A 17,154-nucleotide genomic window follows, 5' to 3' on the forward strand; every position below is an offset into this window, starting at 1 on the left:
CTCAGTGTTAGGTGTGTCCCCCTCGGCCTTAGGTGTGGTCCCCTCAGTGTTAGGTGTCCCCCCCTCAGTGTTAGGTGTGGTCTCCCTCAGCGTTAGGTGTGGTCCCCTCAGCGTTAGGTGTCCCCCCTCAGTGTTAGGTTTGGTCCCCCTCAGTGTTAGGTCTGGTCCCCCTCAGTGTTAGGTGTGGGCCCCTCAGTGTTAGGTGTGGTCCCCTCAGTGTTAGGTGTGGTCCCCCTCAGCGTTAAGTCCCCCTTCAGTGTTAGGTGTGGTCCCCCTCAGTGTTAGGTGTGGTCCCCCTCAGTGTTAGGTCTGGTCCCCCTCAGTGTTAGGTCTGGTCCCCCTCAGCGTTAGGTCTGGTCCCCCTCAGCGTTAGGTCTGGTCCCCCTCAGCGTTAGGTCTGGTCCCCCTCAGCGTTAGGTCTGGTCCCCCTCAGCGTTAGGTCTGGTCCCCCTCAGCGTTAGGTGTGGTCCCCCTCAGCGTTAGGTCTGGTCCCCCACAGCGTTAGGTCTGGTCCCCCTCAGCGTTAGGTGCGTTACCCGCGTTAGGTGTGTTACCTACCTGTGTTTGCTGGGTATATACCCTAGTTCCTCCAGTTGTCCCTGTTGTCCCAGTCTCCTAGCAGTCCACCACTCTTCATCACTACAGTCAGTCACATGTAGCACCTCCCCGAAGTTAAAGCCCAATGCCTGGCTCAACAGCCCACAGTCTGCTGTTTTATCATAGTCAAACAGGGCCCTGCATAGAGAGGACATAGAGCTACATTAGTATGTCAGGGAGACATTAGCATGACATAGGGCTACATTATCATGACACTACTTTACCTGACATAGAAGGTCCTGTTGGCTCGGAGGGTCCCAGAGCTCATGCTACTGTTCATCATCTGTTCTCTCAGGTCGTGGATCTTAGCCTCAAACCTGCTGTATTCTACGCACACACACACACACACACACACACACACACACACACACACACACACACACACACACACACACACACACACACACACACACACACACACATTTATGAATGGACTGGTGAATGTATACTTTTTTCTTGCTTTATTTGTTATTTTCCATATTATGTCTCTCTCTGATCAGCTACCCAGGAAGGGGCTGAACATAGACCATATTAATATATGTAGCCTTACAGATAAGGTTAATGAAATCAATGACCAGCTTGGTCCTGGTCAGTCCCTGGATGGGAGACCAGATGCTGCTGGAAGTGGTGTTGGAGGTCCAGTGGGAGGCACTCTTTCCTCTGGTCTAAATAATATCCCAATGCCCCAGGGCAGTGATTGGGGACACTGCCCTGTGTAGGGTGCCATCTTTCGGATGGGGCGTTAAACGGGTGTCCTGACTCTCTGAGGTCATCTAAGATCCCATGGCACTTATCGTAAGAGTAGGGGTGTTGACCCCGGTGTCCTGGCTAAATTCCCAATCTGGCCCCCAAACCATCACGGTCACCTAATAATCCCCAGTTTCCAATTGGCTCATTCATCCCCCCTCCTCTCCCCTGTAACTATTCCCCAGGTCGTTGCTGCAAATGAGAAAGGGTTCTCAGTCAACTTACCTAGTAAAATAACGGATAAATAAAAAAATAACTTGCTGACATCAGATAACATTTATATATTAGTCATTTCTGAGACTCACTTAAGATAATTCATTTGATGATACAGCAGTAACAATACAAGGATATAACATCTGTAGAAGAGACAGGAATGCTGATGGGGGAGGTGTTGCTGTATATACTCAGAGCCATATCCCTGTAATGTTTATAGGGGAGGTGTTGCTGTATATATTCAGAGCCATATCCCTGTAATGCCATCGTGCGCAAATTGATTCTGTCCCCCCACACCAAACGCAATCCCGACACACAGGTTGAAATAAGATACAATTGTATCAGGCTGTAGTAGTGTTACCTTCTGGACAGTAGTTAGTCTACAGTAGTCTATATTTAGTATATAGTAGTCTGTAAATAGTCTACAGTAGTCTATATTTAGTATATAGTAGTCTGTAAATAGTCTACAGTTGTCTGTAATTAGTCTATAACAGTTTGTAGTTAGTCTATAGTAGTCTGCATTTAGTCTACATTTAGTCTATAGTAGTCTGTAATTAGTCTGACGTAGTCTGACGTAGTCTACAGTAGTCTATAGTAGTCTGACATAGACTACAGTAGTCTATAGTAGCCTACAGTAGTCTATAATAGTCTGACTTAGTATAAAGTGGTCTATAGTTGTCTGACGTTGTCTACAATAGTCTATTGTAGTCTGACTAGTCTAAAGTAGTCTACAGTAGTCTGACGTAGTCTATGGTAGTCTGACATAGACTACGCCAGACTACTTTAGACTAAGGTAATCTGACATAGTCTACAGTTTGTCTACAATAGTCTATTGTAGTCTGACTGGTCTAAAGTAGTCTACAGTAGTCTGACGTAGTCTATGGTAGTCTGACATAGACTACGCCAGACTACTTTAGACTAAGGTAATCTGACATAGTCTACAGTTTGTCTACAGTAGTCTGACGATGTCTACAGTCGTCTGACATAGACTAAAGTGCGGCAGGGTAGCCGTAGTGTACGGGGCGGCAGGGTAGCCTAGTGGTTAGAGCGTTGGACTAGTAACTGAAAGGTTGCAAGTTCGAATCCCCGAGCTGACAAGGTACAAATCTGTCGTTCACCCACTGTCGTTCACCCACTGTCGTTAACCCACTGTTCCTAGGACGTCGTTGAAAATAAGAATTTGTTCTTAACTGACTTGCCTAGTAAAATAAAGGTAAAAAAAAAAAAGTTTGTCTATAGTAGTCTGCAATTTGTCTATATTGGTCAGTAGAGAGTATATGGTAGTCTATAGTAGTCTGACATAGATGACAGTTTGTGTCTAGTTTTCGATAGTAGTCTACATAGTCTGTTATTAGTCTATAGTAGTCTGTAATGAGTCTACAGTTTGTCTATATTGGTCAATATATAGTACATAGCAGTCTACAGTAGTCTGACATAGTGTACAGTAGTCTGATGTAGTCTATAGTAGCCTACAGTAGTCTGACATAGTGTACAGTAGTCTGATGTAGTCTGTAGTAGTCTGATGTAGTCTACAGTAGTCTGTAGTAGTCTGACGTAGTCTACAGTAGTCTGATGTAGTCTACAGTAGTCTACAGTAGTCTGATGTAGTCTATAGTAGTCTGATGTAGTCTACAGTAGTCTATAGTAGTCTGATGTAGTCTACAGTAGTCTATAGTAGTCTGATGTAGTCTACAGTAGTCTATAGTAGTCTGATGTAGTCTACAGTAGTCTATAGTAGTCTGACAGTCTACAGTTTGTCTATAGTAGTCTGAAGTAGTCTACAGTTCCTCTATAGTTTTCTACAGTAGTCTATAGCCGCCTACAGTAGTCTATAGTAGTCTGACGTAGTCTGCAGTATTTTGACGTAGTCTACAGTTCCTCTATAGTTTTCTACAGTAGTCTATAGTAGCCTACAGTAGTCTATAGTAGTTTACTGTCAAATGTATTAGTCTATCCTAGTATGCAGTTAGTCCTTGTTAGTCTATAGTAGTCTATAGCAGTTTATAGTAGAATGTAGTAGTCTATCCTAGTATGTAGTTAGTCCTTATTAGTCTATAGTAGTCTACAGTAGTCTATAGTAGTTTATAGTAATATGTAGTAGTCTATCCTAGTATGTAGTTAGTCTATAGTAGTCTACAGTAGTCTATAGTAGTTTACAGTAGATTGTAGTAGTCTATCCTAGTATGTAATTAGTCTTATTAGTCTATAGTAGTTTATAGTAGAATGTAGTAGTCTATCCTAGTATGTAGTTAGTCCTTATTAGTCTATAGTAGTCTACAATAGTCTATAGTAGAATGTAGTAGTCTATCCTAGTATGTAGTTTGTCCTTATTAGTCTATAGTAGTCTCACTCTCTGGACTGTACTGGTCTGTAGTGGTCTGTGATATTCTTACCCTCAGGTCTGTAGTGGTCTGTAGTGGTCTGTGATATTCTTACCTTCAGGTCTGTAGTGGTCTGTAGTGGTCTGTGATATTCTTACCTTCAGGTCTGTAGTGGTCTGTAGTGGTCTGTGATATTCTTACCCTCAGGTCTGTAGTGGTCTGTAGTGGTCTGTGATATTCTTACCTTCAGGTCTGTAGTGGTATGTAGTGGTCTGTGATATTCTTACCTTCAGGTCTGTAGTGGTCTGTAGTGGTCTGTGATATTCTTACCCTCAGGTCTGTAGTGGTCTGTGATATTCTTACCTTCAGGTCTGTAGTGGTCTGTAGTGGTCTGTAGTGGTCTGTGATATTCTTACCCTCAGGTCTGTAGTGGTCTGTAGTGGTCTGTGATATTCTTACCCTCAGGTCTGTAGTGGTCTGTGATATTCTTACCTTCAGGTCTGTAGTGGTCTGTAGTGGTCTGTGATTTTCTTACCTTCAGGTCTGTAGTGGTCTGTAGTGGTCTGTGATATTCTTACCCTCAGGTCTGTAGTGGTCTGTAGTGGTCTGTGATTTTCTTACCCACAGGTCTGTAGTGGTCTGTGATATTCTTACCCTCAGGTCTGTAGTGGTCTGTAGTGGTCTGTGATATTCTTACCCTCAGGTCTGTAGTGGTCTGTAGTGGTCTGTGATATTCTTACCTTCAGGTCTGTAGTGGTCTGTGATATTCTTACCTTCAGGTCTGTAGTGGTCTGTAGTGGTCTGTGATATTCTTACCCTCAGGTCTGTAGTGGTCTGTAGTGGTCTGTGATATTCTTACCCTCAGGTCTGTAGTGGTCTGTGATATTCTTACCTTCAGGTCTGTAGTGGTCTGTAGTGGTCTGTAGTGGTCTGTGATATTCTTACCCTCAGGTCTGTAGTGGTCTGTGATATTCTTACCTTCAGGTCTGTAGTGGTCTGTAGTGGTCTGTAGTGGTCTGTGATATTCTTACCTTCAGGTCTGTAGTGGTCTGTAGTGGTCTGTGATATTCTTACCCTCAGGTCTGTACTGGTCTGTAGTGGTCTGTGATATTCTTACCCTCAGGTCTGTAGTGGTCTGTAGTGGTCTGTGATATTCTTACCTTCAGGTCTGTAGTGGTCTGTAGTGGTCTGTGATATTCTTACCCTCAGGTCTGTAGTGGTCTGTAGTGGTCTGTGATATTCTTACCCTCAGGTCTGTAGTGGTCTGTGATATTCTTACCTTCAGGTCTGTAGTGGTCTGTAGTGGTCTGTGATATTCTTACCTTCAGGTCTGTAGTGGTCTGTAGTGGTCTGTGATATTCTTACCTTCAGGTCTGTAGTGGTCTGTAGTGGTCTGTGATATTCTTACCTTCAGGTCTGTACTGAGCGATGATAGTAACAGTCTGTCCAGCGTTCTTCAGAGCTGCTGCAGCCTGTTCATGAGTTGCATGTCTGAGATCCACACCGTTCACCTGCAGAGGAGTTATAACCATTACATTACATAATATTAAATTAATGTGACATAACACTACACAAGACTACCTAGCATTACATAACACTACATAACACTATATAACACTATGTGACACTACATAACACTATGTGACTCTACATAACACTACATGACACTATGTAACACTACATAGCACTATGTACCACTACATAACATTACATAACACTATATAACACTATGTGACACTACATAACACTATGTGACACTACATAACACTACATGACACAATGTAACACTACATAGCACTATGTACCACTACATAACAATACATAACACTATATAACACTATGTAACACTACATAGCACTATGTACCACTACATAACATTACATAACACTATATAACACTACATAACACTACATAGCATTACATAACACAACACTGTACTGTAACATTACACTAAATAAGAATACATAACATTACATAAGACTACATAATACTATGTAACACTACATAACACTACATAGCATTGCATAGCATTACATAACACAACATAACATTACATAAGACTTCATAACACTATGTAACAGTATATAAGACTACATAAATTCTAGGTTAGACTACTGCAATGCTCTACTTTCCGGCTACCCGGATAAAGCACTAAATAAACTTCAGTTAGTGTTAAATACGGCTGCTAGAATCCTGACTAGAACCAAAAATTGATCATATTACTCCAGTGCTAGCCTCCCTACACTGGCTTCCTGTCAAAGCAAGGGCTGATTTCAAGGTTTTACTGCTAACCTACAAAGCATTACATGGGCTTGCTCCTACCTATCTCTCTGATTTGGTCCTGCCGTACATACCTACACGTACGCTACGGTCACAAGACGCAGGCCTCCTAATTGTCCCTAGAATTTCTAAGCAAACAACTGGAGGCAGGGCTTTCTCCAATAGAGCTCCATTTTTATGGAATGGTCTGCCTACCCATGTCAGAGAAGCAAACTCGGTCTCAACCTTTAAGTCTTTACTGAAGACTCATCTCTTCAGTGGGTCATATGATTGAGTGTAGTCTGGCCCAGGAGTGGGAAGGTGAACGGAAAGGCTCTGGAGCAACGAACCGCCCTTGTTGTCTCTGCCTGGCCGGTTCCCCTCTTTCCACTGGGATTCTCTGCCTCTAACCCTATTACATGGGCTGAGTCACTGGCTTATACTGGGGCTCTCTCATGCCGTCCCTGGAAGGGGTGCGTCACCTGAGTGGGTTGATTCACTGATGTGGTAATCCTGTCTGGGTTGGCGCTATACTCAGCCTTGTCTCAGGATGGTAAGTTGGTGGTTGAAGATATCCCTCGAGTGGTGTGGGGCTGTGCTTTGGCAAAGTGGGTGGGGTTATATCCTTCCTGTTTGGCCCTGTCCGGGGGTGTCCTCGGATGGGGCCACAGTGTCGCCTGACCCCTCCTGTCTCAGCCTCCAGTATTTATGCTGCAGTAGTTTATGTGTCGGGGGGCTGGGGTCAGTTTGTTATATCTGGAGTACTTCTCATGTCCAATTCTGTGTCCTGTGTGAATCTAAATGTGCGTTCTCTAATTCTCTCCTTCTCTCTCTCTTTCTCTCTCTCGGAGGACCTGAGCCCTAGGACCATGCCCCAGGACTACCTGACATGATGACTCCTTGCTGACCCCAGTCCACCTGGCCGTGCTGCTGCTCCAGTTTCAACTGTTCTGCCCTATTATTATTCGACCATGCTGGTCATTTATGAACATTTGAACATCTTGGCCATGTACTGTTATAATTTCCACCCAGCACAGCCAGAAAAGGACTGGCCACCCCACATAGCCTGGTTCCTCTCTAGGTTTCTTCCTAGGTTTTGGCCTTTCTAGGGAGTTTTTCCTAGCCACTGTGCTTCTACACCTGCATTGCTTGCTGTTTGGGGTTTTAGGCTGGGTTTCTGTACAGCACTTTGAGATATCAGCGGATGTACGAAGGGCTATATAAATAAATTTGATTTGATTTGATTTGATAAAACTATGTAACACTACATAACATTACATAACACTATGTAACACTACATGACATTACATAACACTATGTAACACTACAAAACATTACATAACACCATGTAACACTACATAACATTACATAACATTACATAACACTATGTAACACTACATGACATTACATAACACTATGTAACACTACATAACATTACATAACACTATGTAACACTACATAATGTTACATAACACCATGTAACACTACATAATATTACATAACACCATGTAACACTACATAACATTACATAACATTACAAAACGTTACATAACATTACATAACACTATGTAACACTACATAACATTACATAACACTACGTAACACTATGTAACACTACATAACATTACATAACAATATGTAACACTACATAACATTACATAACACTACGTAACACTATGTAACATAACATTACATAACACTATGTAACACTATACAACATTACATAACACTATTTAACACTACATAACACTACAAAACATTACATAACATTACATAAGACTACAAAACATTACATAACACTATGTAACACTATACAACATTACATAACACTACGTAACACTACATAACATTACATAACACTACAAAACATTACATGACATTACATAACACTAAATAAGACGACATAACATAACACTAAGTAACACTACGTAACACTATGTAACACTACATAACATTACATAACACTATGTAACACTACATGACATTACATAACACTATGTAACACTACAAAACATTACATAACACTTAGTAACACTACGTAACACTACATAACATTACATAACACTATGTAACACTACATAACACTATGCAACACTACATGACATTACATAACACTATATAACACTACAAAACATTACATAACATTATGTAACACTAGGTCACATTATATAACAATACATAACACTATGTAACACTACAAAACATTACATAACACCATGTAACACTACATAACACTACATAACATTACATAACACTATGTAACACTACATGACATTACATAACACTATGTAACACTACATAACATTACATAACACTATGTAACACTACATAACATTACATAACACTATGTAACACTACATAATATTACATAACACAATGTAACACTACATAACATTACATAACACTATGTAACACTACATAACACAATGTAACACTACATAACATTACATAACACTACAAAACGTTACAAAACATTACATAACACTATGTAACACTACATAACATTACATAACACTATGTAACACTACATAATATTACATAACACAATGTAACACTACATAACATTACATAACATTACATAACACTACAAAACGTTACAAAACATTACATAACACTATGTAACACTACATAACATTACATAACACTACGTAACACTACGTAACATAACATAACATTACATAACACTATGTAACATTATACAACATTACATAACACTACTTAACACTACATAACACTACAAAACATTACATAACACTACAAAACGTTACATAACATTACATAACACTATGTAACACTACATAATATTACATAACACTAAGTAACACTACATAACATTACATAACAATATGTAACACTACATAATATTACATAACACCATGTAACACTACATAACATTACATAACATTACATAACACTACAAAACGTTACATAACATTACATAACACTATGTAGCACTACATAACATTACGTAACACTACGCAACATAACATAACATTACATAACACTATGTAACACTATACAACATTACATAACACTACTTAACACTACATAACACTACAAAACATTACATAACATTACATAACATTACATAACACTACAAAACATTACATAACACTAAATAAGACTACATAACATCACATAACACTATGTAACACTACGTAACACTACATAACACTACATAACATTACATAACACTATGTAACACTACATGACATTACATAACACTATGTAACACTACAAAACATTACATAACACTATGTAACACTACATAACTCTATGTAACACTACATGACATTACATAACACTATGTAACACTACAAAACATTACATAACACTACAAAACATTACATAACACTACATAACACTACGTAACACTACGTAACACTACATAACACTACAAAACATTACATAACATTACGTAACACTAAATAAGACTACATAACAATACATAACACTATGTAAGATTAAATGACATTACATAACACTATGTAACACTACATGACATTACAAAACATTACATAACACTACGTAACACTACATAACACTACAAACCATTACATAACACTACGTAACACTACATAACACTACATGACATTACATAACACTAAGGTAAGACTACATAACATTACATAACACTATGTAAGACTACATGATATTACATAACACTATGTAACACTACATGACATTACATAACACTACATAACACTACATGACATTACATAACACTATGTAGCACTACATGACATTACATAACACTACGTAACACTACATAACATTACATAACACTACATAACACTACATAACATTACATAACACTACGTAACACTACATAACATTACATAACACTATGTAACACTACGTAACATTACATAACACTACTCACGCTGATGATTTGGTCTCCCTTGCGTAGCTCTCCTGAGAGATCAGCCGGTCCTCCAGCCAGGATGAAGGAGATAAAGATTCCCTCTCCGTCTTCTCCCCCAACGATGTTAAACCCCAGACCAGTCGACCCTCGGTGGATACACACCCGCCTGGCCTCTCTACTGGGAGGCCACACACAGGCATTATAATACATCGTATCACCCTAACCCTCTCTACTACATATCTACTGTAACACTCAGCCTGGTCTCTCTACTACATATCTACTGTAACGCTCAGCCTGGTCTCTCTACTACATATCTACTGTAACGCTCAGCCTGGTCTCTCTACTACATATCTACTGTAACGCTCAGCCTGGTCTCTCTACTACATATCTACTGTAACACTCAGCCTGGTCTCTCTACTACAGATCTACTGTAACTCTCAGCCTGGTCTCTCTACTACAGATCTACTGTAACACTCAGCCTGGTCTCTCTACTACAGATCTACTGTAACACTCAGCCTGGTCTCACTACTACATATCTACTGTAACTCTCAGCCTGGTCTCTCTACTACATATCTACTGTAACACTCAGCCTGGTCTCTCTACTACATATCTACTGTAACTCTCAGCCTGGTCTCACTACTACATATCTACTGTAACTCTCAGCCTGGTCTCTCTACTACATATCTACTGTAACGCTCAGCCTGGTCTCTCTACTACAGATCTACTGTAACTCTCAGCCTGGTCTCTCTACTACATATCTACTGTAACACTCAGCCTGGTCTCTCTACTACAGATCTACTGTAACTCTCAGCCTGGTCTCTCTACTACATATCTACTGTAACACTCAGCCTGGTCTCACTACTACATATCTACTGTAACGCTCAGCCTGGTCTCTCTACTACAGATCTACTGTAACGCTCAGCCTGGTCTCTCTACTACATATCTACTGTAACACTCAGCCTGGTCTCACTACTACATATCTACTGTAACGCTCAGCCTGGTCTCTCTACTACAGATCTACTGTAACGCTCAGCCTGGTCTCACTACTACATATCTACTGTAACGCTCAGCCTGGTCTCTCTACTACAGATCTACTGCAACACTCAGCCTGGTCTCACTACTACATATCTACTGTAACGCTCAGCCTGGTCTCTCTACTACAGATCTACTGCAACACTCAGCCTGGTCTCTCTACTACATATCTACTGTAACGCTCAGCCTGGTCTCTCTACTACAGATATAATCTACTGTAATGCTCAGCCTGGTCTCTCTACTACAGATCTACTGTAACTCTCAGCCTGGTCTCTCTACTACATATCTACTGTAACACTCAGCCTGGTCTCTCTACTACAGATATAATCTACTGCAACACTCAGCCTGGTCACTCAGCCCAATATGTCTCCATACAGATAGAACCTGACATTAAACAGACATGTCTCCATACATCCCAACCTGAGGTAATGATCTGATGTCTGGTTTGACGGACATGATATGATTTGAGTTACATTGACGTTTTTGTGTGTGTCCTGACCTGGGGATGTCGTCTTCTCCCATCATGCCGTGCGGTATGGGTGAGTAGCGTCGTGGCGAGGGCGGCGGCAGAGAGGATTGTGGGTAATCTAGGTAGTTAGGGCCCACGTCTGGGTCCATGTACGCTGGAGAGACAGAGAGAGATGAGGTTGAATATGAGCTAGAGCTAGACCCCGGTACAACATTGCTCAGCTTCAAGTTCCTTGGTGTCCACATCACCAACAAACTATCATGGTCCAAACACACCAAGACAGTCGTGAAGAGGGCACGACAAAACCTATTCCCCCTCTGGAGACTGAAAAGATTTGGCATGAGTCCTCAGATCCTCAAAATGTTCTACAGAGTAGTACGTACGGCCCAGTACATCACTGGGGCGAAGCTGCCTGCCATCCAGGACCTCTATACCAGGCGGTGTCAGAGGAAGGACCAACAGATTGTCAAAGACTCCAGCTACCCTAGTCATTGACTCTGTACCGGTGCCCCCTGTATATAGCCTCCACATTGACTCTGTACCGGTACCCCCTGTATATAGCCTCCACATTGACTCTGTACCGGTACCCCCTGTATATAGCCTCCACATTGACTCTGTACCGGTACCCCCTGTATATAGCCTCCACATTGACTCTGTACCGGTTCCCCCCTGTATATAGCCTCCACATTGACTCTGTACCGGTACCCCCTGTATATAGCCTCCACATTAACCCTATACTGGTACCCCCTGTATATAGCCTCCACATTGACTCTGTACTCTATATAGCCTTGTTATTTTATTGTCTTACTGTTTTTACTTTAGTTTATTTAGAATATATTTTCTTCAGAAAAATAAGAGTTAAAACTGCATTCTTAGCTAAGGGCTTGTAAGTAACTATTTCACTGTCTACACCTGTTGGTTAAGGGCTGGTCAGTCAGCATTTCACTGTGAGGTCTACACCTGTTGTATTCTGCACATGTGACACATCAATTTTATTTGACATGTGAGTGGGTCTAGGAGTTCTAACCCTAACCCTAAACCCCCCTAACCCTTAACCCATAAACCCTAACCACCCATATCTCTAACTACCCTAACCCCTAACGCCCATAACCCTAACCTCTAACCCCCCTAACCCCTAAACCTCCCTAACCCTAAACCCTAACCCCTAACCCTAACCCCCCTAACCCTAACCCCTAACCCCCCTAACCCTAACCCCCCTAACCCTAACCCCTAACCCCCTAACTCTAAACCCTAAACCCTAACCCCTAACTCTTAACCCCCCTAACCCTAACCCCCTAACCCTAACCCCTAACCCACCTAACCCTAACCCCCCTAACCCTAACCCTAAACCCTAACCACTAACCCCCCTAACCCTAAACCCTAAACCCTAACCCTAACCCCTAATTTCCTAACCCTAACCCTACACCTAACCCCTAACCCTAAACCCTAACCCTACACCTAACCCCTAAACCTGTGTAGAGATGTGTACGTACAGGTGAGGTCAGGGGGACTGTACTGGTCAGGTGTGTAGAGATGTGAAGGTTTGGCTACTCTCAGGTAGACCACCTCGGCTGTGTTCTTCAGAGCTGATACTGCGTCTTCATGCATCACATCTTCTAAACATACCTGGTTCACCTGGTGACAGAGACATGACATAGAGACAGTCAAACATGACATAGTTACATGACATACCGTGCTTTTGGAAAGTATTCCGACCCCTTGACTTTTTCTACATTTTGTTCTATAATTCCTCGTCATCAATCTACACACAATACCCCATAATGACAAAGAAAAAACATGTTTTTTATTTTGCAAATGTATATTAAAAAAACGGCAATATCACATTTACATAAGTATTCAGACCCTTTACTCAGTACATTGTTGAAGCACCTTTGGCAGTGATTACAGCCTCTCGTCTTCTTGGGTATGACGCTACAAGCATGGCACACCTGTATTTGGGGAGTTTCTCCCATTCTTCTTGGCAGATCCCTTCAAGCTCTGTCAGGTTGGATGGGGAGCATCGCTGCACAGCTATTTTCAAGTCTCTCCAGAGATGTTCGATCAGGTTCAAGTCCGGGCTCTGGCTGGGCCACTCAAGGGCATTCAGAGATTTGTCCCGAAGCCACTTCTGCACTGTCTTGGCTGTGTGTTTAGGGTCGTTGTCCTGTCGGAAGATGAAACTTCGTCCCAGTCTGAGTTCCTGAGCGCTCTGGAGCAGGTTTTCATCAATGATCTCTCTGTACTTTGCTCCGTTCATCTTTCTCTTGATCCTGACTAGTCTCCCAGTCCCTGCAGCTGAAAAACATCCCCAAGGCATGATGCTGCCACCACCATGCTTCACAGTAGGGATGGTGCAAAGTAGGGATGTAGGGACTGGGAGATGGTGCGAAAATACCGCTACTGACACGACCGCCACTTACAGCTGCTGCTGAGAAACCAGACCTAACACTGAAGACCTAACACTAATTACCTAGGAGATGAGAATCGTGGAGATATCCGGAGTCCTCTAGCTATAGAACCACTCCTGGAGATAGCCGGAGTCCTCTAGCTATAGAACCACTCCTGGAGATAGCCGGAGTCCTCTAGCTATAGAACCACTCCTGGAGAGAACAGGAGTCCTCTAGCTCTAGAACCACTCCTGGAGAGAACAGGAGTCCTCTAGCTCTAGAACCACTCCTGGAGAGAACAGGAGTCCTCTAGCTCTAGAACCACTCCTGGAGAGAACAGGAGTCCTCTAGCTCTAGAACCACACCTGGAGATAACCGGAGTCCTCTAGCTATAGAACCACTCCTGGAGAGAACAGGAGTCCTCTAGCTCTAGAACCACTCCTGGAGAGAACAGGACTCCTCTAGCTCTAGAACCACTCCAGGAGATATCAGGACTCCTCTTGCTCTAGAACCACTCCTGGAGAGAACAGGAGTCCTCTAGCTCTAGAACCACTCCTGGAGAGAACAGGAGTCCTCTAGCTCTAGAACCACTCCTGGAGAGAACAGGAGTCCTCTAGCTCTAGAACCACTCCTGGAGAGAACAGGAGTCCTCTAGCTCTAGAACCACTCCTGGAGAGAACAGGAGTCCTCTAGCTCTAGAACCACTCCTGGAGATAACCGGAGTCCTCTAGCTATAGAACCACTCCTGGAGAGAACCGGAGTCCTCTAGCTCTAGAACCACTCCTGGAGAGAACAGGAGTCCTCTAGCTCTAGAACCACTCCTGGAGACAACAGGAGTCCTCTAGCTCTAGAACCACTCCTGGAGAGAACAGGAGTCCTCTAGCTATAGAACCACTCCTGGAGAGAACAGGAGTCCTCTAGCTCTAGAACCACTCCTGGAGATAGCCGGAGTCCTCTTGCTCTAGAACCACTCCTGGAGATAGCCGGAGTCCTCTAGCTATAGAACCACTCCTGGAGATAGCCGGAGTCCTCTAGCTATAGAACCACTCCTGGAGACAACAGGAGTCCTCTAGCTATAGAACCACTCCTGGAGATAGCCGGAGTCCTCTAGCTATAGAACCACTCCTGGAGAGAACAGGAGATATCAGGACTCCTCTTGCTCTAGAACCACTCCTAGAGATAACAGCAGCCCTCTAGCTCAGAAAATAGATGAATACTAAATGTAAATGTGCTATTTCAGTTTTTTTTAATTCATATTAATTAGAAAAAAATTCTACAAACCAGTTTTTGCTTTGTCATTATGGGGTATTGTGTCTAGATTGATGAGACATTCTTTTAAATCAGAAATGTGGAAAAAGTTAAGGGGTCTGAATACATTCCGAATACACTGTAGATGCATGACATTGTCAGACATGACATAGTCAGACATGACGTAGAGACATGCCATAGAGACATGCCATAGAGACATGCCATAGAGACATGACATAGAGACATGACATAGTCAGACGGGATGTAGTCAGTTGAGATCAGAGCCATTCAGAAAACCAGCGTTCATATTTGGAATGTTAAAACATGGAGTCCAGCTCTGCAGTAGTTCCACAGAGGACCAGAAGAGGGCACTACTCAACGACTAAACTTTTGTCATATAGACTTACCACATAATGAAAACAGATCTGTGCGATCGTGAGTGTCAGTGAGCATGTCCGTGAGTGTGTCAGTGAGCGTGTCCGTGAGCGTGTTACTCACAGCCAGTATCTTATCGCCTATCTGTAGGTGTCCATCTTTACAGGCCGCTCCTCCCTCGATGATCTTAGTTACATATATACTGTTGTCACCTGGTACATGCTGGTTCCCTAGTCCACCTGCTATACTGAACCCCAAACCTGAAAAACACAGACACACACACACACATAGAATAAGGGAAGAGGAAGATTAGGAAGAGGAGGGAGGAAGAGGAGGGGAGGAGGAGTGGGGAGGAGGAGGGAGGAGGAGGAGGGAGGGAGAAAAGGGGGGAGGGAGGAGGAGGAAGAGGAGGTGGGAGGAGGAGGGGGAGGTTAGAGGAGGTTAGAGGAGGTGGGAGGAGGAGGAGGTGGGAGGAGGAGTGGGGAGGAGGTGGGAGGGAAGAGGAGGAGGAGGAAGAGGAGGTGGGAGGCAGAGGAGGGTTGAGGAGGAGGGGAAGGGAAGAAGAGGAGAAGGAGGTGGGAGGAGGAAGAAGAGGAGGTGGGATGAGGAGGAAGAGGAGGTGGGAGGAGGAGGAAGAGGAGGTGGGAGGAGGAAGTAGAGGAGGGAGGAGGAGGAGGTGGAGGAAGAGGACGTGGGAGGAGGAGGAAGAGGAGGTGGGAGGAGGAGGAAGAGCAGGTGGAAGGAGGAATAGGAGGTGGGAGGAGGAAGAGGAGGGAGGAGGAGGTGGGAGGAGGAGGAAGAGGTGGTGGGAGGAGGAGAAGGGGGAGGTGGGAGGATGAGGATGAAGAGGAGGGAGGAGGAGGAGGATGAGGAAGAGGAGGGAGGAAGAGGAGGGAGGAGGAGGAGGAGGAAGAGGTGGGAGGAGGAGAAGGGGGAGGTGGGAGGATGAGGAAGAGGAGGTGGGAGGAGGAGGAAGAGGAGGGAGGAGGAGGAGGAAGAGGAGGGAGGAGGAGGAGGAAGAGGAGATTAAAGTAGCTGTATGAACAAGATCACAAACTGTCAATCTTTTCATGGAAACATCTACTTCTGGGGTGCTGAAACACACCTACAGCACTTAGTCCGAGACAACACACACACCTTTAGGTCCTTTGATGAGTTTGAGTTGTGTGACGGTCTCCATGGGTGGCTTCCTCCGGAGGACGTAGAGACGAACAACTGGCCCCGCCTCCTTTAGAGCTTCCACAGCCAAGCTGTGTGTCACCTCACGAACGTCAACGTCATTTACTAGTATCACACTGTCATTAACCCTGTAACATAGACATAATATATATTATCTATCTATCTAACCCTCCACTGTCATTAACCCTGTAACATAGACATAATATATTATCTATCTATCTAACCCTCCACTGTCATTAACCCTGTAACATAGACATAATATATTATCTATCTATCTAACCCTCCACTGTCATTAACCCTGTAACATAGACATAATATATATTATCTATCTATCCTTCCACTGTCATTAACCCTGTAACATAGACATAATATATATTATCTATCTATCTAACCCTCCACTGTCATTAACCCTGTAACATAGACATAATATATTATCTATCTATCTAACCCTCCACTGTCATT

General features: G+C 43.0%; 1 protein-coding gene across 1 annotated transcript in view; it reads right to left on the reverse strand.

Moving 5' to 3' along the window:
• dlg4b (discs, large homolog 4b (Drosophila)) overlaps positions 1-17,154 on the reverse strand; it is a 133,456-nt gene that overhangs the window by 12,031 nt on the left and 104,271 nt on the right. Inside the window, exons 10-18 of the mRNA XM_064930701.1 lie at positions 16,651-16,820; positions 15,637-15,773; positions 12,975-13,138; positions 12,574-12,584; positions 11,534-11,621; positions 10,021-10,177; positions 5,287-5,389; positions 822-924; positions 559-735 (exon numbers count right to left, since the gene is read on the reverse strand). Of these exons, the coding sequence (XP_064786773.1) occupies positions 559-735; positions 822-924; positions 5,287-5,389; positions 10,021-10,177; positions 11,534-11,621; positions 12,574-12,584; positions 12,975-13,138; positions 15,637-15,773; positions 16,651-16,820 (1,110 nt within the window). The remainder of the gene's footprint in view (positions 1-558; positions 736-821; positions 925-5,286; positions 5,390-10,020; positions 10,178-11,533; positions 11,622-12,573; positions 12,585-12,974; positions 13,139-15,636; positions 15,774-16,650; positions 16,821-17,154) is intronic.

Source organism: Oncorhynchus masou, chromosome 23 (assembly GCF_036934945.1).
Source record: "Oncorhynchus masou masou isolate Uvic2021 chromosome 23, UVic_Omas_1.1, whole genome shotgun sequence".
In the NCBI taxonomy this organism is placed as follows: Eukaryota; Metazoa; Chordata; class Actinopteri; order Salmoniformes; family Salmonidae; genus Oncorhynchus; species Oncorhynchus masou.